The sequence below is a fragment of the Melitaea cinxia genome, chromosome 28 (genome assembly GCF_905220565.1).
Source record: "Melitaea cinxia chromosome 28, ilMelCinx1.1, whole genome shotgun sequence".
Taxonomy (NCBI): domain Eukaryota; kingdom Metazoa; phylum Arthropoda; class Insecta; order Lepidoptera; family Nymphalidae; genus Melitaea; species Melitaea cinxia.
In genome coordinates this window covers 2,835,971-2,861,908 of record NC_059421.1, presented here as the reverse complement: position 1 = coordinate 2,861,908, position 25,938 = coordinate 2,835,971, and the positions used below count along the sequence as shown (strand labels likewise).

General features: G+C 33.0%; 1 protein-coding gene across 1 annotated transcript in view; it reads right to left on the bottom strand.

The window, feature by feature from the left end:
* The window catches only part of LOC123667411 (homeobox protein OTX1), a 38,729-nt gene extending 14,897 nt beyond the window's left edge, over positions 1-23,832 (bottom strand). The window contains exon 1 of the mRNA XM_045601315.1: positions 23,604-23,832. Within this exon, the coding sequence (XP_045457271.1) occupies positions 23,604-23,832 (229 nt within the window). The remainder of the gene's footprint in view (positions 1-23,603) is intronic.
* Positions 23,833-25,938: the final 2,106 nt, after the last annotated feature.

Genomic DNA, 25,938 nt, shown 5'->3' with positions numbered 1-25,938 from the left:
ATGAATGTGCTGCTATAATGCAAATATACGTCTTTAAGTCCATAGTTCATAAGTACTTTCAATGAACAAACAAACTCGTTTAGTACATAAATTAATATTGACATTGATTGATTTATATTAAATTACTAAAAAGAAAACTTTAGTAGTTGAGCGGTTGAACAAAAAGTACGTAGGTTTACGTAACATTTGTCATTAAAAATAATTCAATAAATACAAAAAAATTATATACCAATAAAAATAATGTTATATAACTATATACATCCGCCCTTTCTTATATAAAAGTGTATACCCTCCTATAAACACATACATTTTATCACCATAACAAGCTGTATTTCAACAGAACACCCGAAACGAGGGCTGGCAATACATAAATCATGTTAACACATAAATTGCACTGGCAACACTGGCCTGGGGGTTGCGTACAAGTTGTGACAGATTAGCGCTGAGGGATACGCATTTACACACAAAAAAATATTTTCAACTTTATATCTTGGTGATAAAGTTGAACATCAAATGTATAATATTACCTTCCCTTTAGAAATCAATGAGTTATTTTATTAGCATGATAATGTTGCCAGCGTGCAGCGGGGGCTAACCGAATTGTCAGTAAATTGAAATTTATCAAATAAATTATTTCGAGCGGGGCGTTAAGTATGATCGAATCATCTATTTGTTTTAACGTGAGGGTAGTTTCCGTTTGCGAACTTCCGATTTATTTTTTAAAAATAGAACAATAAAAATTGCTTTGTACTATAAATAATAATAGTTATTTTATTAATAATAATCAGTGAATACTGAAAGGAATTTGTATGTTTTTCTAAGTTAAAATGGATAAACAAACCGCAGTGGAGCAGCGTGGTGGATTAATCTCCAATTGTGAAAATCGATAAAGTTAATTGTAATTAACACTGAAACGACTAAGAACGACGACTAAGCCGATTTTACAAATTCTTCCACAATTAGATAGATACATTACTCAGAAATAACATAGACCATAAAACATTACAATATGACATATAAAACTTGAACGAGAACTATAAATGTTAATACAGGTCAAACGACGAGAAACTGTTTTAAATAACAATACAAAACAAACTCAACATCGTTATAAAAAAATCCTAGTTAGTTTAGCGGTGGGTGGAAATCCCTTGAAATCATCCCTTACGAGAGTGAGGATTAACTTATCAAAGAAGAGTGGTGTGGGGCGATAAATGCTAAGGAGCGCTCTGAGAACTATTGCATTTGTGATTTTATTACTAAATGTAAGACATATTGTTAATGTTTCGAATGTTAATGTGTATTTTTGTGTAGGTATGTATTAGGTTTGTGTTGGAGCAACATATCTGTATTAATATAAACATACATATATCGCCAAAATGTACATATTTTTCCAATGACTACAGTAAACTGAAAAAATAGTATAATATAAAATAATTACAATAATAATGAAACTAAAGTTAAATTACCAAGTAAAATTATTGGCATACAGACTTATCTATAAATACAAAAAAAAAAAATAGGTACCATCTTTCGTTGAGTTGAGCAATACTAATATCCTACTAATAAGTAGGTACCAGGTGATCATAAAAATCGTAGAGGTATCGAAGAATATTAAACTATGCTTATAATTATTGACTATGCTTATAATTATAAAGACTATAAAGTCATTTGTCTAAGTTTAGATGGAGTCATTTACAACGCGCACGCGACATCCACGCGCCAATACTTTATCTGTTTTCACAGCATTTCACACTTGATATTTAGCGATTTTTCATGCTAATTTATAATCTCCATACCAATAAAGAGTATTTAGTTTTATTTTACACAACTTTAAAATTGTAATTTGTTATCTGAATGTCTAAATATGCTTGTTCGTTCATTCATTTGTATTAATGGCTTTTAATAAGTATTATAATATCAGTTGGTTTTGCTTATGTCACGTAGATGGCGACAAGGAAATCATTTTTAACAAATAGTATTCTCAAAATTTAACTTTTGAATTTTTTTTAAATGGCTTTGACTAATATTGAAATCCATTGAGGATTGGGTCCAATTTTATTCCTTTAAATACAAATCTAATGTAAATTATTTTAACCACAACCAAGAAATTAAATAAATGCATATAATCAAAAATAAAATATTTAAAATGTATATTCGAATTTATGTAAAGATTTGTCGTAAAGAAAGACAGTAGGTATAGTGTCTTGATTTATCTCTTAAATCGCTTAAATAAATTTACAGCAACTGTATAATGTACATATATTCTGCTCATTAATTTCACAGTCTCAAGAACAAACGACAATCAACAGTTAAATATCTTAATAGACGTTATATTCAAGCCTTTTTCGCAACATCGCGCGCCATTTCGAGATACGTCATTCTCTTACAAAATGGCGGCGTTTTCTCTGGCCTAAAAAAGTTCAGTAAAAATATATTTCAGGGCTGTTTAATTTTCGTTCGCAACAAGTAAATTGGATTTTTTTAGAGAAAATATAGCTTCGATGTAAAACTGTTAAAAGATTGAAATTGCGAGATGAGATTTTTCTCTATAGCTTTTTGGTGAAATATTCGGATAAGCAAACGTCTTCCATATTGTATCTAACTTTTTTAATCAACATAGCGATGGTATTATATTGTACAGCCTTGAGTTTTACACTTAATATAAGTTTGTATTTATACATTCATTATTTTTACGCGGGTAAAATCAACACAAAACACTCGTATCATATTACCGTCGGTGATCGTATGGCTTACTTTTATACGTAAGAAAGCAAGAGACAAATTTGAAATACTGGCTGGTCATAATAAATACATTATATAACGCCTTATTTGTGAATATCTCATATATGTATGTTTATGTTGCCAGCCCTATACTGTTAATTAAACGATGAATTACGTAGCAAATGAGAAAACTTTCAAGAGATAATTTAATTAACATTTTAATGAGTAGATTCACATCGAAAACGTGTAAAATGTTTTTACAATCTTATCTAACTTCGCTCGCTCGTATGTTAGACAATTTCACAGTACTTACATATTTTGTATTTTACAAGCATAGTAAGATATGTGGTTTTACTCGCGTTGTCAGTTTTGTTGATAACTTGATAGTTTCGTTCACCGCTTCTGTTATACCGTGAAGTTTTATAGCCTAAAACATTCCTAAAACAACATGCTTAGATTTACGAATTTACCTACCAAATATAATACCTAAATACAATATATTATAATAAATTTACTACAAACACATCTCATCCACATACAAACTTTTTTTCTAAATGTAAGTGCATACACACTTTTACACTTTGAAGTGTATTAGTGCGTCACGTGTCGCTCCCACGTCAATACACCTCAAGTGTTTGTTCGTCCTTAACAGTAATGGATAAACGATATCAAAATTGATTTAGATGAGGAGACTATAATTATTCAAGTGTAAATGTTATGCTAGAGTCTGATATGCTGAAACGGTATATTATCTGGACCACGCTTTAAGTTTTTGCGTGTTGTGTGGTTTGTTTTTATGGCAACTTATTATTTTTAGTTCTTTTAGTTCGTTAATATTCAGAAAATAATTTATTTCAATATTAGCCTTTCAAAGTATTAAATAGAAAAAAAACTTTGTGTTTCTATGATCGCTGATCGACTATTCTGACAAACCTATTTTATTTTCAGAGAGAGATAGTCAAACTGACAAATTACCTATAGCAAAGAGTGCTTTTGTCATACACCTGATGATTTACTTAGTAGTGAAATAAGAAATTAACTCTAAAAGCTTTAACGTAAATATAACAAGTAGCTTTCTAAACAATTATTTTTAAAACAATAAAAGCCACGTGCAAGCACTAGTTCAAACATTATAAAACACTTCGCAAGTAACATAACCCGTAGCATAAAATTTGCAGTGTTGCCCTCGGCGAAAAATAACAAACAGTAAAACACTTTGTGTTGTTGACTTTACAATTAGCTGGCAACACTCGGGGCGTGACCCTAAGATAGAATAAAATAAATAAAAAATTGGTACTGTTTAAAAAAATGCGCTTTTCACAGCGTTTCTTTATGGGTTAATTTTTTTTCTAATATTTTTATTACACAAGAACCTCATTAATTTCTTTACAACGACTTATATTTATTTAGGAAATAGTAAAAATACAAATCTAAATTTATTTTAATGAAAAGAGGAAAATACGCTCACGCTTAAGCCTGTAATATCGCACTGCTGGGCATACGCCCCTCTTCCCATTTAGGAGAAGGATCAGAGCTTAATCCACCACGCTGCTCCAACATGGGTGGCAGATAAATTCTCTACTATGAGAAAAGAGGAAAATATTTCGCATGAAAAATAAATTAATTAAGAGTCAAAATTTATTAAAAGTACAACGCTAAATAATTTTTAAATATTTCTGATTTCTTTCTATTAGGTACGTACCGAGTAAAAAAAAAACTATAAATATAAAACTAGAACAGCGGAAGCCGTATAAAAACGACGCTTCTAAGTCACAGGCGCCACTTTTAATTAAATAAGGAACACCTGAAGTCTATATAATACTAGTGGCAATTCACGGTTTTACTGGCATACATCTTTAGCTTTTTGAAGATATCAAAAATAATGACTTTAACCCAGGATGATGGATGGAGTTGTCTTGCCACATCCAGGATGTGGCAAGACAACTCGCATAGTCGGGGAATTCGATGAGGACGAGGAAGTCGTCATCACGACCACAGTCGAGGCTGCCAAAGAACTTAAGGAGAAGCTGGCATACCGCTATGGCGTTAAAGCCAAATCTAAGGTGCGCACTATGGCCTCCGTACTGGTCAATGGTTTTCGAGGGGGCGCAAAAATCAGCCGTCTTACGGTAGATGAAGCCCTCATGAACCACTTCGGGGCCATAGTGATGGCAGCCCGGCTATCAGGGGCCAAGAAGGTGGTCCTCATCGGAGATATTAACCAGCTGCCGTACATCGACAGGGAAAACCTGTTCAAGATGCGGTACAGCAGACCAACCCTGATAACAGGCATATCGTGGGAGCTGTCTTGTACGCACCGAAACCCCAAGGATGTCGCCTTCGCCATTAGCGAGGTCTACAATGATATTTATAGCTCAAGCCCAATAATCCGTTCCCTGCGCGTGGAAAGCTTCACGGGCGCGCAAATCTCTGCAAGACAGAACTGGACCCTATACCTGGTCTTCACGCAGGAAGAGAAGAAGTTGCTGGTGGACCGGGGATATGGGAAAGGGGAGGGGTCGCGTGTCTTGACTATCCACGAGGCGCAGGGCCAGACGAGTGAGAGTGTCATCGTCATCCAGACGAGGAGTGGGAGGCTGCGAATACATGACAGCGATTCGCACGCGATAGTCAGGGTGACTAGACACACCAAGGCCTGTGTCTACTACACCGACTACAGAGATGACGCGATCTGTCGTTTCGTCGGGAGGGCGGCGGAGGCTACGGAAAAAGACATCCTCGAGCATAGTCTCAAGATGGCGATTCATAATAGAGACACCGCCGTCGTTGAGAGTATTCTCGAGATGTCAAAATAAAATTCGAATAGGTTGCTTTGCTTAGGAGGAGTAAGTTGGTAGTAATATAGATAACATTAAAAAATATATTTTTAAGAAAACGATTATAATGTAAGATTAAGCTAGATATAAGTATAGTATTATAAGGAAATAATAATAATACAAAAAAAAAAAAAAAAATTGTACCATACATTAGATTAAGAACCGGTCGGTGGACTCACGTCTCTTTTGGAGACATTAAAAACATAGTCGGACTTGAACAGCGATGTTGCTGAGTAACGCCTTCCTTGAAATAGAAAAAAATAAAAATTGCATGTTGTTAGGATAAAAAAGGACATGGGTTCATAAGCCCGTGGATGTATATCAAAAAAAAAACATGACTTTAACCCTTGATCTACCACTGTGTTAACAATCACGATCACCTCTCACTATGTGAAAAATATTAATAAATCTATCCTATATAAAATTTTAACATATTTTTATTATTATTTAATTTTAAATTAGATTATTTTTTCTTTTCTTTTTTTGTTCACTATTTTTTTCGATATAATTTAGTTTTGTATGCTTTTTTTTATTGAACTATATTTGCCCTGTTTTTTTTGTATAAATATTTTAGTCGTCTGCAATGTTTGTGATGCCTCAAATAAATATATTTTTCTTCTTTCTTTCCAATGCTTTGATCACAACGTCAATAGATCATAAAACAAATGAGAAATTATTAAAAAAAAAAAAACAAACAAATTTTCACAATTATCGTATTAAAGTACAACATATAATTTTAAAAAGATTTTTTTTACATTAACTTTAATGTTTCATAAGTCGATTTATTCAAATTAAATCAATTCTTAATTAAATGTAAATACGTAGGCGTTTCGCGGGTTAAGTGTAAATGTAAGTTTGTTTATCCTAACGCCCCGAACTCAAATCAAATTGACGGGGGCATTATAAGCCCATTGCATAAATAAACAGCAACGTGGTTGGGTTCACACACTCGGTACGAACAGACAAACAGACTGTGAAAACTATCCTATACATACACATAGTCATTTATAAACATATACAAGGGGAAAACGAAGTCACTTAAATCTAAGAAATTGGAACAATCCAGAAATAACAAATAAGAATTTTTGAATCTTTAACCTTTAATATAGAGGTACGGAAGTTCTCTAATAATAACGGCCAGGGATTCGATTCCCGCTCGGGACAGATATTTCCAGTATACGAATATTTATTCTTTGTGAGTCTCATAATTGTGACTAGGAGAGCATGAAAAGCGAGAAAGATTGTAATAACAGATACCTGGTAGCGATCGTTTTGTAGGGAAGTTATCCGCAAACCAGCGATTGAACCACTTGGTGGATAAAGATACAACCACATTAATATATAGATAAGGATTTAGTATAGCAGTAAGACGCTTACAGGCTGTGAGAATGAATCTCAGTCTAAAATGTCCATGGAATAGACATTAATAGAGCTTAAATTATTGTACTGGCGCCTGTGACTCCATTTTCATGGAAACTTGTCAAAAAATAACTAAGGCAAAGCTACTCCTGCAATCAGTCAGCTCTGTCGTTTCGTGATTGAATTACAAACATACATACAGACATTTCACATTTATAATTATTAGAGGAGCGTATAATGTACCAGGATTACAGAACCTCAGTGAAGTTCTACTTATAATAGTAGTGATATTGTAAACCTCGAAAGGACCCGCGGTATTACTTCTAGCAATATTTTTCTCATGCGAGGACGCTATACATTATTAAAAGTATGACAGCTCAGAATTATTGTATAATATATGTATGTATAACTAAAGATTTATAACTGACGACGTTATTTATAGAGACAGACACGAGGAGAGTTAATTTTATGGTTCAGTACCGAACAAAATAGAGCGCTATGTATGGTTGGATATGATCCGTCAAATAGCGTTATACAAAAAAGGTCCTGGTGAAACAGGTCCTAGGAGCCTGTTTTATGCGTTACTGATAAAGTTTATCTCCCACATAAGTCATTGATAACCGTTATCAACGAGAGATAAAACATCCCCTAAACCTGTTTCACCTCAACCAATCAACATCAATTTTGGAGTCACAGGTTGCGGATAGATATAGTTTATTAATTATATTTATCTGGTGGATAAAGTCGAGCTTGATAGTTAAATAATAATAATAATAACTCTTTATTTCAGACCAAAGTTCATATTGAGTTAGTAAAACAAATTGTTGAATAACGCTATACATCACAATACTTTAAGAGCAAATGTTAAAATTGGCACTAAATTTATTATTGCCCATTCAAACAAATATTAATCGACAAGAAAAAATAATATTGAATATTTGTCTAATATGATATCTAGATAACAAAAAGTCAAAAAGTAGACAAAAAGCTGTCACGGTTAAGTTAATTTCTCACAAAATTATCACAAGTGCAACTGCAATGCCTACCTTACCAATCTAATTTTATCATAGTGGCAAATTCATTTCTTAAATGACATTTCCTTGATAACACCCGACACTGACAAGAGCATTGCATTAAAGTTTACGATAAAAAAAAGCAAAACAAACATGGCTGCGCAAGATGGCGGCACGTCAAAGGGCGCCGGTAGCGGCACTCTAGAGGCATTCATAAATGATAAATTTTAATATTATTTACGATGCGACGGAACGATATGGAGATGTTATTATACGATAATATATTATTTTAAAATATTTTAGTTCTCACTATTTACGAATTTATCGGTTTTTAGATCGTTAAGTGTTAAATCTTTTTCAGATATTTGTTATCTTTCATTTATGAATATATTATAAACATATATGAATATATTTCATTTATGAGTATTTTTGGAGTACAAATTTGTGAAATGAAATTGTTTTTGATATAATGGGTTTTTCGAAATTCTGGTATTTGAGGGTTGTTAAATAAGTAGGTACTTTTTATGCGAGCCTATATGTATTAAGTATAACTAAATTTTATGCGGAATATGAATATTTAATAATAAATAAAATTTTAAATCGACATAAATAATCAGAAGCTTAGATAATCACAAGCTTAGATAATCATAATCCATTATTTCATTACACCTAAAATTTTCTTGTTAGACAATAATTGTCTCTGACGGTCTCGGATTTGGTCCCAGACCATTACAAATGTATACAGGCCATACAAGCGTTTGTCGTACTTTATGCTTGTTTAGCACATTATGCCAAATATTCACTTCAGCCTATCGCAGTTCACTACGGGACATAGGCCTCCCCAAGTTCACACCAAACATCCCGGTTTATAAATTATAGTGATGTATAACATTTTTTTAACGAAAAACTTTTTTTTAAATATTTTAAACAATATCATTAGACACTAAGACGCTTGTATGAACATACAAACTACACAATGTTATAAACAAATCACTTTTATTGTACCGTTATTTTAAGAAATAATAATACGTTTTGTATCATATGCTATATAAATATTAATCACAAGTATTTGTATGTATGTACATATGTACCTATTATGATGTCCAAGGTCAGAATTAAATCAGTGTTGACAGTTGTTTAAATTATAATCGGATTAATTGATGTTCGTAACAAACGACAAGATCGAGAATCATTGATTGGATGTTGTATGAATCATATTTAAGAAGGTTATTCGGCTACATATGTACATACATTTTTTATGTGTAATTCCATTTGAGAAAACATGTGAATATAAAATTTGGACACCGGATTGGTTCAATGGTCACAGTAAATGACTTTTGCACTCGTAGTCGCGGGCTTAACCTCTTTTTTTAAATATAGCTAGATCTTGCGATGCGATTACCGTAGCTTATAGACGTCTGCAACACCAGAAGCATCACAAACACTTTGCTGACCCTGTCCCCAATCCCTCACAGGAGCTCTGATCACCTTCCTCACCAACAGGAACACAACACTGTTTGAAAGCAGTTACTTAAACACTTATTTAGCTGTGATCTTCTGTAACGTCAAGGTACCAGTCGGGCTGCTTATGAGAAACGTTTTGTTAGGCTATACAGATGATCGTTGTGCTATAGATTTTGTAGTGTTGTGTGTCAAAACTGGATTTACTTTTATTGTACTTGACTGCAGAGTTGCGTGTTCTGCATATTATAAAAAATAACGGTTGAAAAAAAAACCGGTCAGTTGCAAGTTATAATTTCCAATAAACTCTTGCTACTATTCTACAATATTCGTGACTATTTCCAGTTTCTTACTTTATAAATTGGTATTACAAAAAAAAAAAAGAATTTTCAAAAAATAAAAATATAATTGTGATAAAAAAGGAGGTATTATCATCTCTATACGGCCTCATTATAACACCATAGTTAATTTAACATCGAACGACAGTTGACCTCGATACGGCACGGTTGAAGGACCTTATTTAAAAATAAAAAATAAAAAAAAAATAACAACCACCCATTACTCAGAGTTATCGTTGTAATTTTATAAACGATGCGAGTGGATATATCCAATTGGTAGCCATTTTTAAGGGAATCATCTTCTGTATTAGATGTGTGATTTTTTCAACGATTCTTTCGACGCTCAGTTCCTATATTTAGAAAACGATTCGTTTTTCATAAAAACGACTGGTTAGAAAAACGAACGGTTAAATTTTGAACATGTTTAAAATTAACATTTATAAAAAATATATTCTGTCAACATACACACACGATCGTCTGTTCCTACGGTAAGCAACTTATTGCTTGTGTTATAGGTAAACAGTCTGTTGACATAGCAACATTTTCTTTCGATAAATACATTATTGTGATAAATACTTAAATATAAATAAATAAACATCACACCCAGACTCGGGGCAGGAATCGACCCCACAACCTCCGAAGCAGAAAGCAGGGTCACTGCAAGCTGCGGAAATGGGCGAGTCAATTTAATGAGAAATAAATGCTTTTACATTTTATTTATTTTAATTTTCATATTGAACAAAACTATTTTCTGCTTACGATCCCAGTACCATACACAACGCCATCATCACTATCGTCGAGCGCTCAACATCCGTGCCGATGCTTTTTTTTATATATATAAATATATGTCCACAGGCTTATAGTGCCCGTGATTTTGTTATTCCAGTTTTTAATTTTTATTAGTGATCGTTTACTTGGTACACTACTGCAGCTTACATTAAGAAAACTAATTATTCTAACTTAGTGTCTCTAATGCAGACGTGAGTCCATCGACCAAAATTATGCTAACTTATAATTGATATCTTACATACAAAAAGATATAGACTTTTTTTCTTTTTTTAAATATTGTTATTTTTTTATGTCATTATTATTATTGTGATCTATGTTTATATATACACTTATTTACTATCTATAATATATGTGCCGATACTAATACCAGCCGGTAAGTCAGATCTCCAAAACGGATAGTTATTAGTACTATAAATAAAAGAACGCCGTTTTGTATTTCTGCTGATTTTGTATAATGTGTAATAAATGTGATTGTATCTGAACTGACTACTGTTTTACATTTGTTTGTTATAAATGGTTCTTTGGGGATTATGGGAAAGTCGTTGTTTATATTATAAGCTTAACGTGTTATGCCTATGTTATGTATTATAGCCTTCCTTTTGAATTACAAATGAAAATACTTTCTCGTATTGTGTATTTTTTTGTATTATTTGTCTCTTTTAGTATAACGAAGCAATTTCGTTTCTGTTGTAACATACTAGCTTTATCTATACTAATATTATAGTAAATAAATAAATATCTTATACACACACGGTCGTCTGTTCCTATGATAAGCAACTTAATGCTTGTGTTACAGGTATATTTTTTGATAAATATACATACAAATCATACATATATAAGTACAAATATTACACCCAGACTTAGGCGAGAATCGAACCTGCAACCCGCGGAACAGAAAGCCACTACAAACTGCGCCAACGGGGTAGTCAATATTATACCTAAGGCTGACGAGTTAGTTAATTTGAAAATGCTAATTTCAATCTTAATATATATAAATCTCGTGTCACAATGTTTGTCCTCAATGGACTCCTAAACTACTAAACCGATTTTAGTCAAATTTGCACACCGTGTGCAGTTTGATCCAACTTAAAAGATAGGCTATATTTTATTTTGATATATTATGTTATTATTATATGTCAGAAAAAAATAAGGTGATACGAAGTTCGCCAGGTCAGCTAGTTAATTATATAGACCATTTACCGAGGAAGACTATAAGGCTTTAGATACTAGTATGTTGTTTTTCTCAAAATAACGCGGAGCACAGCTAGTAATATGATATAATAACAGTAATATTTTGTTTTTAACCCACAGTTAAGACATTACAGTTATAATAAGAATACGTGGCGGGTAATGAATCATCCAGATATCGCTTGCCGCGCTTCCGAAATCAATAACCGAGACAGTCGGTTCTTTTTGATCACGTTTTATTTCTATCGTGATGTATTCGTTACAAGGAGGTTCAGTGCATAAAAGTTGTGATTAAGAACTGGATTCCTTGAAATTTATCTATAAAATTATTACATTGAGTACTGTTTTTTTTAAAGAGTAATGACTGAGTTTTTTTCTTAAATATAATTAAGAAAATTATTATTTCATAATTTTTTTTTATACTACATATAGTGATTTAATACATAATTACCCTTTGTTCTATCGGTTAAGCGTAAAGCCCCGCTCAAAGCCCGAGGTCACATCATTGGCTTCCCAGTGACACGATGGTCGAATTATCGATCACGCCTGACAGGTGACTGGGTCAATGTATTCTTACTTATTTTATTAACGGCCAGTTTCAATGTTCTATTTGTGAATGTGCTTAATAGATATAGAACTTGGACGTAGGCTCCATACTAATTGTGTAAAAAAATTCCATTGTGGCAAAACCAGAGATAGATTATAAATATACAGGAAGAGATATAATAAGGTAATAATATTGATATTATTGTTTAAAGGAATCTAGCCTATCATATATACCTATATATATGATAGGCTAGATTCCAGTTTATAACATATTTAAAAATGAATAAAGGTTGAAGACAAAAGTCTTCGAGCAATGTGTCCTGCCTGTGTTATACGGAGCCGAGACGTGGACACTGACGAAGGGACTGGTCCACAAGTTTAAAGTCACTCAACGTGCAATGGAACGGGCTATGATTGGGGTTTCTCTCAAAGATAGTATTAGAAATGAAACTATCCGCGAGAGAACGAAAGTAACTGACATATCCCACAGAATTAGCAAGTTGAAGTGGCAGTGGGCTGGTCATCTGTGTCGCAGGACCGATGGCTGTTGGAGCAGACGGGTCCTGGAGTGAAACCGCGTCTTGGCAAACGCAGTGTGGGTCGTCTTCCGGCCCGTTGGACCGATGATCTACGTAAGATTGCCGGTGTAGGCTGGATGAGGATTGCGGAAAACCGGGATGTCTGGCGCGAACTTGGGGAGGCCTATGTCCAGAAGTGGACTGCAATAGGCTGAACTGACTGACTGAAAAGTTAACATTCTTAATATCGAATGAACAAGTAAATCAAAATAAAAAAATACAATACCAATGAATCTTAAATATTATTATTGTTCATTGCAAGTAAAATAAGATGAAGCGCGTTGAAATCTTTCATATAGAAGAGAATTGAGATGAAGTCTAATACATCGATCTCAAGCAATTTGATCGTATCATAGGCGGCTTTATATCAAAGCCCTCTTTCATTCACATATGACAATAAATAACCGGATATATAAATAAATATGTGACAAATTCCCTCGGAGCTAATTCGTTTTCCTACTTTGTTTTCAGCATGAACAAAAAAAAAAAACAATTAATTATACCGTCAAACGGATAAAAAGCTACTGGCCGTAAAATGCTTAGGGATGCCAATAAAAACGAAATATACAATGGTAAAAAAAGTGAATTTCGAAAACGCCCAGCTGCCGTCGTTACGCGTCTAGTGGGGGAGAGGAATAGTTGTACCGCTCTGTGTGTGAGAGAAAGAGATAGATACAGGGATTAAAATCGAATGCGAGATTAATTTTAGAGTCGCATTAAAATTGTATTGGGTTTTAAATCAAATAGGTCGCGAGCCGGTAATTTTGTTTACCGATATCGGTGATTTGGTGACTATCGGTTACTATCGGTTTTTGGGAATTTTGACCGGTATTAATCATCTTTGTCTCTTACTTTCTAATGTAGTATAATCTATCTTTGGTTACTAGTGATATAATTATTCGTAAGTTTTATACGAATTGCATCACTTTTCTATTTGCAGTAAGTATGTGTGTCCAATGTTTTATTTTAGGGCCTGCTTCACCAGTTGTAGATAAACGCTATTTGACTGATGACGACATTTAGAGATAAAAGTTTTTGTCATTATATTCTTTTTTATCATCGAATTTCGCTATATCATTACATATTATAAAACAAAGTCGCTTCCCGGGATTCTTTAGTAAATAGGGAGATTCCAGAGGAAGGTTTATATGTATAATACGTGCATAATATAGTAGAGGAACACTGATAGTTTTTGCAATCGTGCGAAGCCGGGGCGAGTCGCTAGTTTATCTATATATCTAGAAATATTTATATTCGCAATGGTGAACCTAAAAGTTCATTAATTGAGGAGGAACAGGTCCTAGTGGCCTATTCTGTCTCTGGCTGTGGAAGTCAGTCAGTTTGAGTAACTTGGTCAATTATCTATCTACAGTTGATGTATTTTTGATGTGAAACATCTAGACGAGAGTGAACCTGATTTGTTGGAGCGGTGATACAGGCCGTGGCGAACCATCGCCACGCTATATGATTAAATATATGTACTATACTATATAATAATTGAGTTTTCGCGATTTTAGAGAAATTTATAAAGTAAAAATTTTATTATATAAATAAAATAAATGTTTATTAAACGATTCACAACTGCCAGCCGTCACGTGACGGCTCATATTTTTTTAGGTTTCCATTCCTCCACAAGTTCGCGCCAAAAATGCGTGAACTCATGTGTGTTGCCCATAGTCACCACGCTGGGCAGGCGGGTTGGTGACCGCAGGACTGGCTTTGTCCCACCTAAGACGCTGCTGCCCGTCTTCGGCCTGTGTATTTCAAAGCCAGCGGTTAGATGGTTATCCCGCCATCGGTCGGCTTCTTAAGTTCCAAGGTGGTAGTGGAACCTTGTTATCCCTTAGTCGCCTCTTACGACACCCACGGGAAGAGAGGGGGTGGCTAAATTCTTTGGTGCCGAAGCCACACAGCACTGATGGTTTCCATTATTTCATATAATTCGGTTCAGGATTACGTAGATGATAAAGATGTGTGGACTTAGTGATGTTGTATTTCATGCAAGATATTACAAATTTTGTACTAAAATATAGTTTTTATATCATTTACAAAAGAGTAACTGCGGAGTTTCTTGCCGATTCTTCTGTGCAAAATCTACATTCCGAGTCGTTGGAAGCGTCACTTTAAAATTTATAGGATGACTATTCGAAGGTGCTTTGGAAGCCTGAATAAAGCTATAACATAACATAACAATACACTTTATTATACACCAAAACAGAAAAAATACATATTAGAATGATTTTAACAAATTATCATAATTAAATTAAGGTACAAAGGGGGGCCTTATCGCTGAAGAGCGATCTCTTCCAGGCAACCTAGGGACTATAGTTGCTATTTTAATTTGATTTATTTTTGTTAATTGTGTCTGCTAAAAATTAGACATTAATTAATTTGGTATTTTAATTTTGAAATTAACTCATTTCATCGTAACGGATAATATAAATAAATTATTGCTTCTATAAAATCAACATGAAAGACTTTTTCTTACTTTCCATTTGTTAATAGATACATTTCATCTTTTGAAATGACTGGGTTAGGTTTATATTATTCATAATCTTCATTTTTCGTAGAACCTCAAAGCTACATTCTTTTTTTATTTTGCAATTTAGTACTTTTGTTAATACTTTTAAAACAACATTCCGCTTTGGTGAAAGAGTTTAATTGTCTGTGATTCACTATAAGACCGTTACCTGATTTGTAGAACAAAGATAAATAAAATTAAATTAAAAATAAAAAGAATTGTTGACGACATTTTTGTCTGTTTAGGATTATTTGTGTTTTTATTGTCAACTTGTAACTATAATTTTATTTGTTTCATTAAAAATGTTCGTAAAAAGTTGATGAATTTATGAAACAATCTTTTTTATGTTCTTTTATGGCATAATGATCTTTTTCTTTTATTTTCTTTTATGACATAATAACGAGTGTTTAATGGTTAGTTTTAATATTGTACTTATCTGTGAATTTTCTTAGGTACTAGAAATAGAATATATTCTGACGAAAGACCCATACAAATTGTGTCAAAAATCTATCGATAGTGGGCAAAACCAGAGACAAATAGATTATTGGAAATAATTTTATTTGCTCGTAAAGGAAAAAAAACCGACCTCAATTACATCCATAAGTACCTTAATACAATGAAGGTAGACGAAAAAATCGTCAAGTAAATACGCGTCATCAAAGATTACTCAAAAATTACTCATTAAATCTCGATCAAATTTAAATGAGAACACATGACAATTATTAGATTTCGAGTCAAAAAAGAAACATCAAAATCGGTATACCCAGTAAAGTTATGAGGTATATATAATACAAGACAAGGTGACGAAAAAATATTCAAGTAAATACGCATTATTAAATACAATTCAAAAAGTATTCGTCACATCTCGATTAAACTTAAACGGGACCACACGACAAGCACCACCTTTCGATTAAAAAAAAAAGAATCATCAAAAGAGTCCATCAAGTAAAAAGTTCTGAGTTAACGTACTAGAAGAAACAAATCGAATTGAGTACCTTCTATTTTTAACCGACTTTCAAAAAAAAAAGGAGTAGGGTCTCAGTTCGATTTTTTTCGTATTTAAGATTTAAAAAAAAAGTAACAAACACATAGAAACAAAGTAGATGTTGAAAGTTATACTCGTAACTTACGAGTGTTTTAACTTCTTGTTTAGGATTTTGTTGAATATAATTTTTAAAATAACATCGCCGGCGGAGGCTGGATGAGGATTGTGGGTAACTCGTCCACCAGTGGATAACGATATATCTACGAGTTTAAGTATGAGTATTATGCTTACGGTTCAAGAAGACTTTATTATAAGATATATTATATTTACGCCAGGTATTGTTATAAAATAAGGTAATGTTTTATATAAAATTATGTACTTATCTATTTATTTATTTTTGTAAAAAAGTTGATGTAATTTAAATTGTATATATCGCTAGATAGGTATATAGTGTTATAGTTGAAGTACACGTGAAAGTTTACAAGAATCATTTAGGATAAGTTAATTTGATTTCATTTTATTTAACAGGTTTGCCTACAGATATTTACGTTAACACAACTCAAAAATAATTACAAATGTTACGTAATTAAATGTAATAACTGTTAAGCCTGCAGTTTGAACTGGTCCTGCTTTCTGCTCCAAGGGTTGTGAGTTCGATTTTCGCCTGAGTCTGGGTATAATATTTGTATATATGTATTATTTCCATGTATATTTATCAAAAAAAAAAAATTAGCTATAGCAGTCGGCTGTTACCTATATCAAGCATTAAGTTGCTTACGTTAGGAACAGACAAACGTGTGTGAAGTTTATATATGTACTACGAGTATAGCTGATACTGCAAAGCTGTTTTACCATATATGTTATTAAGCCCCCTTAACCCTTATAACTTAGAGGTATGGAAAATAGATGTTAGCCGATTCTCAGACCTACCCGATATGCTCACAAAATTTCATAAAAATATGTCCAGCCGTTTCGGAGGAGTATTTTAACTAACATTGTGACACGAGAATTTTATATATATAAGATAATCATTAGTAAACACATCTTGTGACGCAAAAACATTTTCATAGCTCGGTAGTTTTGAGATTAGCGTGCCGAAAAGCTGTTCGGTTATAACTATGGATTATAAAAGTCTCAAGATCATATCATTTGTTTGTAATCAATTTATAATTAAATGTGTGAACTTGTTTTTCGAGATAATAAATAATTACATATGCGATAAGTGTGTTTTTATTTTAAAGTAAATCTTGCATGAAAAAAAACAAACACCCAAAAAATTATATAATTTATCAAATAATGTACCTATATTTAATTTCTTATGCGAACATCTTCTTTCTGCGAACTTGGTAACAACGCTGCTTTCGTGACTATTGATTTGTTCTAGATTTTTTTACTTTACTTATTGGTATACTTTATACCAATATAAGTATATTTATAACGAAAGCAACAGATAATCACTTCAGCCTATCGCAGTCCACTGCTGGACATAGGCCTTCACAAGCTCGCGCCAAAATGGCGTGAACTCGTGTCACCCATAGTCACCACGCTAGGCAGGCGGGTTGGTGACAACAGGGCTTTTTCGCACCAAAGACGTTGTTGCCCGTCTTCGGCCTGTGTATTTCAAAGCCAGCAGTTGGTTATCCCGCCATCGGCCGGCTTTATAAGTTCCAAGGTGATAGTGGAACTGTGTTATCCCTTAGCCGCCTCTTAAGACAACCACGGGAAGAGATGCTATATTCTCTACCACCATGTATAATTAAGTTGTGTTGGCTACACACAACTTAATTATAATTATCCATTTAAGTGTAATCGTTTGAAAGCTAAGCGCGTTCATACATTTCAGCGATTCCTTTTTATTTCTCTACCAAAATATAGGCACTGATCAATCTATACAAATTAATAAAATTGGAGTGTCCGTTTGTAATATTAAAATATAAAAATTACATTTTTACAATTTTTGTCTGTCTGTTCGTTCCGGCTAATCTCTGAAACGGCTGGACCGATTTTGACGGGACTTTCATTGGCAGATAGCTAATGTAGTAAGGAGTAACTTAGGTTACTTTTATTTTAGAAATTTATTTATTTTATAACTCTGCGAACTGAACAATACTTTATTATTTTTTTGTTAAATTCCCCGCGGGCGAAGTCGCGGGCACAGCTAGTTGTTAAAATATAGTGCGTGTTACTAACAGCGATATTCTAAAAGGGAGAATTAATCCGAGCTCTCTAATAAAAATACCTTTTAAAATAATTAACTCGTCTCCTCTTTTTGAGAATTACATTTTTTAATTATAACGTTACTTTGTTGAGAGTATGGCCATTTTTTTTCTTTTTAACTTGCTATGTTATAGTTTTTAACCGACTTAAACAGGTGCAGGTTCTCAATTCGATTGTATTTTATTTTTTATCGTGTGGTCCCATTTAAATTTAATTGAGATTTAATAATTACTTTTCAAATAATATGTAATAACGCTTATTTACTTGACTGTAGACTTTTCACTGGGTACACCGATTTTGATGATTCTCCGTAATAATTTCTTCTCTTTCTTTGATAGCGCGCATTTACTTGACTATTTTTTCGTCTACTTATTATATTCTACTTACGTCGTATTACTTGTCGATGTAATCGAAGTCGGTTTTATTTTCGTTTGTCAGCAAACACAATTATAGGTTGAAAGAATTAATTAGAAAAAATTAAAAAATTAGCCAAACAAACCTAGTCCTTCTAGAGTTTTGAGCTTAGAAAGAGATTAGCGATTCAATTTTATTTAAGTATATACACATTTAGATTTCGTAGCGTCTTTTTTCGTGACTATAACCATTATAAAGATATATAGATATACCAGCTGACGTGGCGGACTTCGTATTGCCTTATTTTTTTTCTTAAATATAATAATTACATATATCGAAATAAAATATAGCCTATCTTTCAAGTCGGAGTCGGGAGGGTAGTTTGGGAGTCCATCGCGGACAAACAACATGACGCGTAATATATAGATATATATATATATAAAGATAAAGTACAAAACATAATGTTACCTTACGTTTTTTATGGTGTAAAATAAAGAGTATTCTAAGTAAAGAGAATTCATCTATATTAAAACTTATTTTTATCATTAAATTCTCGTACGAGTTTCCACCCGATCCCGCTCGGGGGACGTAATCCGACCTCCCCGGAGAAAACTCCCTTTTCAATACAGTACAATTCACTCATTGTTCCTTTCTTTTTAACCATTTACGAAGAAAGTAGTTGTGCGTGAAATTATAAAGAAATATACTTTCGCTATACGACCACCCGCACGGTTTTACCTGCGGCAAATATAATAACAATATGATTGTCTGTTTGCATATTTCGAAAAACTTCACTAATATTATTATCGGAAGAATTGTTTTGAATCGTCTTCGGTGCGACAAAGCCAGTACTGCGGTCACCAACCCAGCGTGGTGACTATGGGCAAAACACATGAATTCACGTTATTTTTGGCGTAAACTTGTGGAGGCCTATGTCCAGCAGTGGACTGTATAGGCTGTAATGATGAATTGTTTGGTTGAAACCGCTTATTTTAGTAACTATTGTTTTAAAGTTCTTTTAATGTTGTATTGCCATGTTTGGAGTAAACCCGTGTACGCTACAGGTCTATAGCTTCACACTTCGACCAATACAATTGAAAAATCAATGAAAATAGTTGCAAAGCGAGGCCAGAGCGAGTATTGTGCGGGCGAAGTCACGGGTAAAAGAATCATTGCTTTTGATAGGAATTATCTTTACATCGATTTGGGAATAGATAGGAATAAATTATTCTATATTTTATAGGGAAATTAATTATAATTAGTTTTGACATCATTTACAATAGTACGAAATATCGAGTAAAACTGCATGGGAGTTCTTGTCAAAATTTAGATATAGACTTGAATATTGTAACGAGAACGTGTCATTTTCAAAAACTTCATTAGTTCACACATTTATATATTAAAATATTACTTGAAATATTTAAAAAGTTTTATTGTAATTTTACCTTATTTAATTTTTGTTTTTCTCACTTTGGGTACTATTGTAGAACACAATTGAAAACACTCAACGAAACACTTTTCTCACTTTAAGTCTATAGTTATTCATTCACAATACACACTTCTAACTGCATTGAATACGTTATCACACTAATCACTTATACGCCACTTATCGAATAGCTACGTTAGCCGCACAATAATTAAATAATACTGCCTCTTAACTTACAAATTATCATATTTATAGGACAACATTCCCGCCAATAGATGACAAAGATGGCGACTGACCAATCAGAAAATTAGTATTAACTATTTGGAAGATGGTGTCTTCATCATCCATCATCATCAGTTTCAATCACAGTAAGAACAATACAATCTTATAAAATTATTAGGAGCATAAATTTAAATGATAACAGTACATATTGTATAACTACGCTGCAAAACAGACAACGAAGACAGCGATTGACTAATCGTAAATGAATATTAACCATTCGGAAGACGGTGTCGACATCTTTGTACTATAAGAGTAAAATCGACTCAAAATCCAATATTTTCACAATTGTCAGAATTACGAATTTAAAAAGTTAACACTATATGTTAACAAAACATATTCTCTTAAAACTAAAAATACGTTATTTAAGCTTTTAAAGATTAATCGATAGAATTAATAATGTAATTTAATGATAAACACTAATTATAGTATAAACTATCAAAGGCTAGCCGCTAGTATCTTAGGTCTCAAGTTAATGCCTAGATCGATCACAGGATTCCGATACACGTACAGGCGGTTTATATCAACTTAATTACTTTATACCGACGCGTTGGCGCAACGGTCACAGCACTGGTTTTGGCTGTTGCGCTGGCAGTAGCGGATTCGATCCCCGCACACGACAAACATTTATACTGGCCATACAGATATTTGCCGCGGTCTGGGTGTTTGTGCAGTCCTTGTGGGTCTCCCCACCGTACCTCGGAGAACACGTTAAGCCGTCGGTCTCGGTTGTTATCATGTTCATATGAGCGATCGTTAGTCATAGTAGGAAATATATGCCAATTCGCATTGGAGCAGCGTGGTGGATTAAGTTCTGATCCTTCTCCTACATGGGGAAAGAGGCCTATGCCCAGTAGTGGGATATTACAGGCTGAAGCGTACGTAGTATCTCTCTTTATGTACGTCTAGATAGATCTAGATAAAGATCTAGAAACCGTCTGAGGGGTGTATGACCGATATTCAAAACAGCCGACTAACTAATTAAAACAACTAACAAGCATTCCTACATTAAGGGGAGGTTGCGGGGGGATAAGCGGCTTAACTGGGGGGCGTGTTTTGATTCCGAAGGATGTCTTCTTGCTACGTGAATTATGCAAGAGGTTAATATTTTATTTATGGAGCTAGAATGAGGTACGTCAAAATGGGGTGATTTACGGTTTTTTTTTTTGACTATTTTCAAGATATTCCTGAAGAAATTGAATCTATATGAATCTATGTTTTAATATGACTTTAAATAGGTTTAATTGACTATTAGAGAAACGTAGTTTTACAAATTTTTTGGTGATATAAAGAAGTTGTAAAATCGTAAAGATTAGATAGAACCAATATTTACACATTTAAATAAAATGTGAAGAGTCTGTCTGTGATTTAAAAATAACTGTATTTTTACTAGTATATATGCACGCACTAAGACACAAAAAAAATACAAATTTTTGTCTGTCTGTATTTCTGTTTGTCCGGGATAATCATTCAATCACGAATGAATCGATTTTTATATGACTTTCACTAGAAGATAGAGAAGGTTGTGGAGCAACATATAAGCTACTTTTTTCCGGAATTTTCAAGTAATCGGTATTTACAAGGGAAAACCGTGTTTACCGCGCCCGAGTACCTACCGCCCAGACAGATATGAAATTACCAAACGTGACTCCCTTGGTGACAAGAGGGCTGGTACATTTTTGCCCAGATAATCAGCATAGCGATTCAACGGGGAAATGCTGACAGCATTCTTGGCTCAATTCCACGCGGACATAATTTGCACCAAAGCTATCTGTAAATATTTAGTTCTTAAGTTGTGAATTGTAAATATGTAGGTATATTGTTCAATAATCAAACTTTCTATATTAAATACAAACATTTAAACGCGCTAATTTGAGGAAGTACAGGTTCGAATTGATAAATTCTTTTTAGGTTGGATAGCCCATTCACCAATATTAGGGGGTTATAGGCTATGTTTTCCTCAAATAAATGTAGGTTAAAACGCGGAGCATAGCTAGTATATCCTAAGATAAGTGTCTGATCAAATACATTTAATTTTTGTACCATGTTTCGATTTCTTAATAAAAATATATCTTTAGATTTGAGCTTAGGTATACCTAGTTTGAGGGTTTATAAGACTTACTACTTAAAAGAATAAAGAGTATAAGAGAGGATATTTTTAAACTAGGGTTTTAATTTATCAAATTAATAATGTATAAAAAAAATTGGTTTCGATCCATACTTGCTTCATCAATTTCCATACTTATGTTTTTTTGTTAAATAATTTTACTAATTTTTATTATTCTAAATGAAAAAAAAAAAAAAAAACTAAGCTCGAAACGTAACGTCGATAAACGATTGTTGATTTAATAATTTTTTTTTGAAATCCTAAGTTGGTTACAGTTGCTTACCTTAGGAACGGACCATATTATGTACCTACGTTGAAAAATGTCTAGGAGACTAAGAAACTGGAATCGTATTGTGAGTTAGAAATGTCTTCTGAACTATGTTCCTAATAAATATTTTTTTGATCTATAAACGAAGTTTTTTTTTATTATCAGCACCACATTTTGAATATTGTCACAGCGTAAAGCATGCTCTAATTAGCTACTTGTTATTGTTTTGTACCAATTTACAATTATTATAGCCGACATAACTACGAAAAATTGGGTGAAATATATAATAACGTACCTACGTATATATAATAAAAAACTACAGAAGTAGATCATAATTATGTTAGCTTTTTCATTTTTGTAAAAACTGATTTTGATATAAGTTGTACCCATTGTTACTACGCTTTGGGTAGTACACACACACAGCATATAATTATAGTAGGCTTGATTGGCTTATTACGAATTGAATTTGTTTTATGTAAAAATAAATGTCTTTACAAAGATTGCTGAAAATGTATTTACTACCCTTGAAGGTGGGAAGATTCAAATACATATATATATTGACAGCAATGGTGTTTAAGTAAACTTTAGTTAAATTAATAAAAAATAATAATCATACCTTGCGGAAATCCAACCGCTTCTAATCCGTGATGCGTCAGACCAAACGGCCCTAGGCCTCCCAGAGGGCTCGGACCCATACCCATGTGATGTGTACTGGTGTGATGGGCGTAGGGGTTCTGGGCTAAGGATGATGACGGCTTAAAGTAGGGGAAGTAGTGATGTAATGATGCAGGGTGATGAGCTTGAGGTGTGGGTTGCGCTGTGCCGCTCGCTGACGACAGCGCCATCTTGTGGAGACTGAGAATCACCGGTCCGACCTCTTCCGTGTTTCCATGTTGGACCTTTCAATTTTGTTCCTTAGTCTGATGATGGTGGAGCATTTTTATCTGTAAAAAAAAAGAAAGAAAAAAGTTAATTATAATAATAATAAGCCATATTATTATTTATTCAAACAAAAAAAACCGTGTTGTAAAAAGGTGTTTAGGTGACAGTGACACTTAAAATAGTGTAACACTAGATATATATTTTTATTTAAAAAAATCTACAAATAATTTATAATTATCGTACGCAGACGAACATGCAGTATGCAACTAGTCTAAATTTAAATTAATTTAATCTCTCAGTATAAAATAGAACGTTCAATGAAAAATTGAAAAAGCATTTTGTAAAATTTAAAGGGTATATCAATATATCTGAATCAATATCACGAAAGCTTTAATCGTGAACGCGCCATTTAATAAACCCTCAAATGTATTCACGTCGATTTCAATTATAAATAATGTCTATCTAAAATTTTTTTTCAACAAATTAAACGTACTTTAAAAATTACATACAATTTCAATTTTACAATAACCAATTTTCCGCGCCATTGCTATAACGCAATACAATTATATTAAAAAATCGTACGCGTTCGAAATTCAAAATTCGTCACGACCGTTTCGAAGATTCGGAACGCGAATAGCTTTTTTTTAATTCTGACCTTTGTTTTTTTTTCATTCTGACGTATGTTTTTTTTTACATTCAGCCACGGAGGTACATGTTTACAGACATTTTGTCACGTTTATTTTTTTTTAAATGTTACCTGAGATTCCTTTGCAAATCGAGGGCTATGATCGCGCGCGCTCCTGACGTCTTTGTGTCGTGAGTCGGATATCAATGTGATGACATGCGATCAAGGAATAGGTGTACAGACACGAAATACCTCTAGTTATTGCATTATTATACTTTTTCAATGCGAAATATTTTTGTATCTTTTACGTTTAGAAATTGATGCTTTTAAATACGGGTGATATAAAATACTATCCAGTATTAGAGCAACGAATACTTTGGATGACCTTATTAATACTTAAGTTAGAATTAGGCATTTAAGAAAATGTATAGAGACAGCCTGTGTATCAACTTCAAAATACATACGTCAAATATGCTAAAAAATTTAACAAAAAAAAAAAAACCATTATTAGACTTTCTTCCGATTACAAGGCAAATTAGTTGATAATTTATGAAATCCATATTTTCAAAATTGTTAACGGTTTTGAGTTGACAACACCGAGACATTATACGGCTTAAGATGAACACACTCTCACTAATGTAACCTTTTTGTACACCTAAAACTTCATTTCTTTTCGCAAAAATATTTCTTTTTTCTATTTCATTGTCACTTTCGTTTATGAAAAGATTGTTTCTAAGAAATCGTATTTCGTATATTCCACCTTACTGTCAACAAAAGATTATCCTAAAACCCTAAGATAAGTATCTATTATTTTAAAAGCATCTTTTTTTTCATTTACGAACTTTCAATCTTTCAATAAGAGCTAAAATCACGTAGCAAACGTTCAAGCAGATCAGAAATATAAAGTAAAACTAATTACACGCGAAACTATTAAGAATTGTATCGCTGTCACTTTTCTTTTCTGAGAAAAGTATATCTATCCCTTTCTAGCGGTAACGTTTTTTTTTGAAGAAAAGTACATGGTCGACTGAGGAAAGGTTTTGGCGGTAGAACTGTAAAGGTGTTCAATTGTATGCGAATTGCTTTTAAAACTAATGTCGGTCGGTTTGTAGTGTTTTCGCGTCATCGATTTTTACAGATTAAAAAGAAATGCATCGTCGAGTGCTTTATTGAAATGTACTTTTTTTATTCCATTCAATAGAAACTCTTTGCTATTCAGTCTGTGATGTTTGAAAAAGGCGGTATAGCGACTTGTCAAAATGCAAAAAAAAAATTGTTTTTCTTGACCAAAATTTATTAATTTTTAACGAATTTCAATTTTGACTAACGCCAGTGTTTGGTATAATTTCAACCATAAATCCCATATATATTATTTCATACAAAAAACATTTCTTGACCAAATCATTGTCAATCGCCATAATGTTTATTTCCAAGGTGTTCCTCT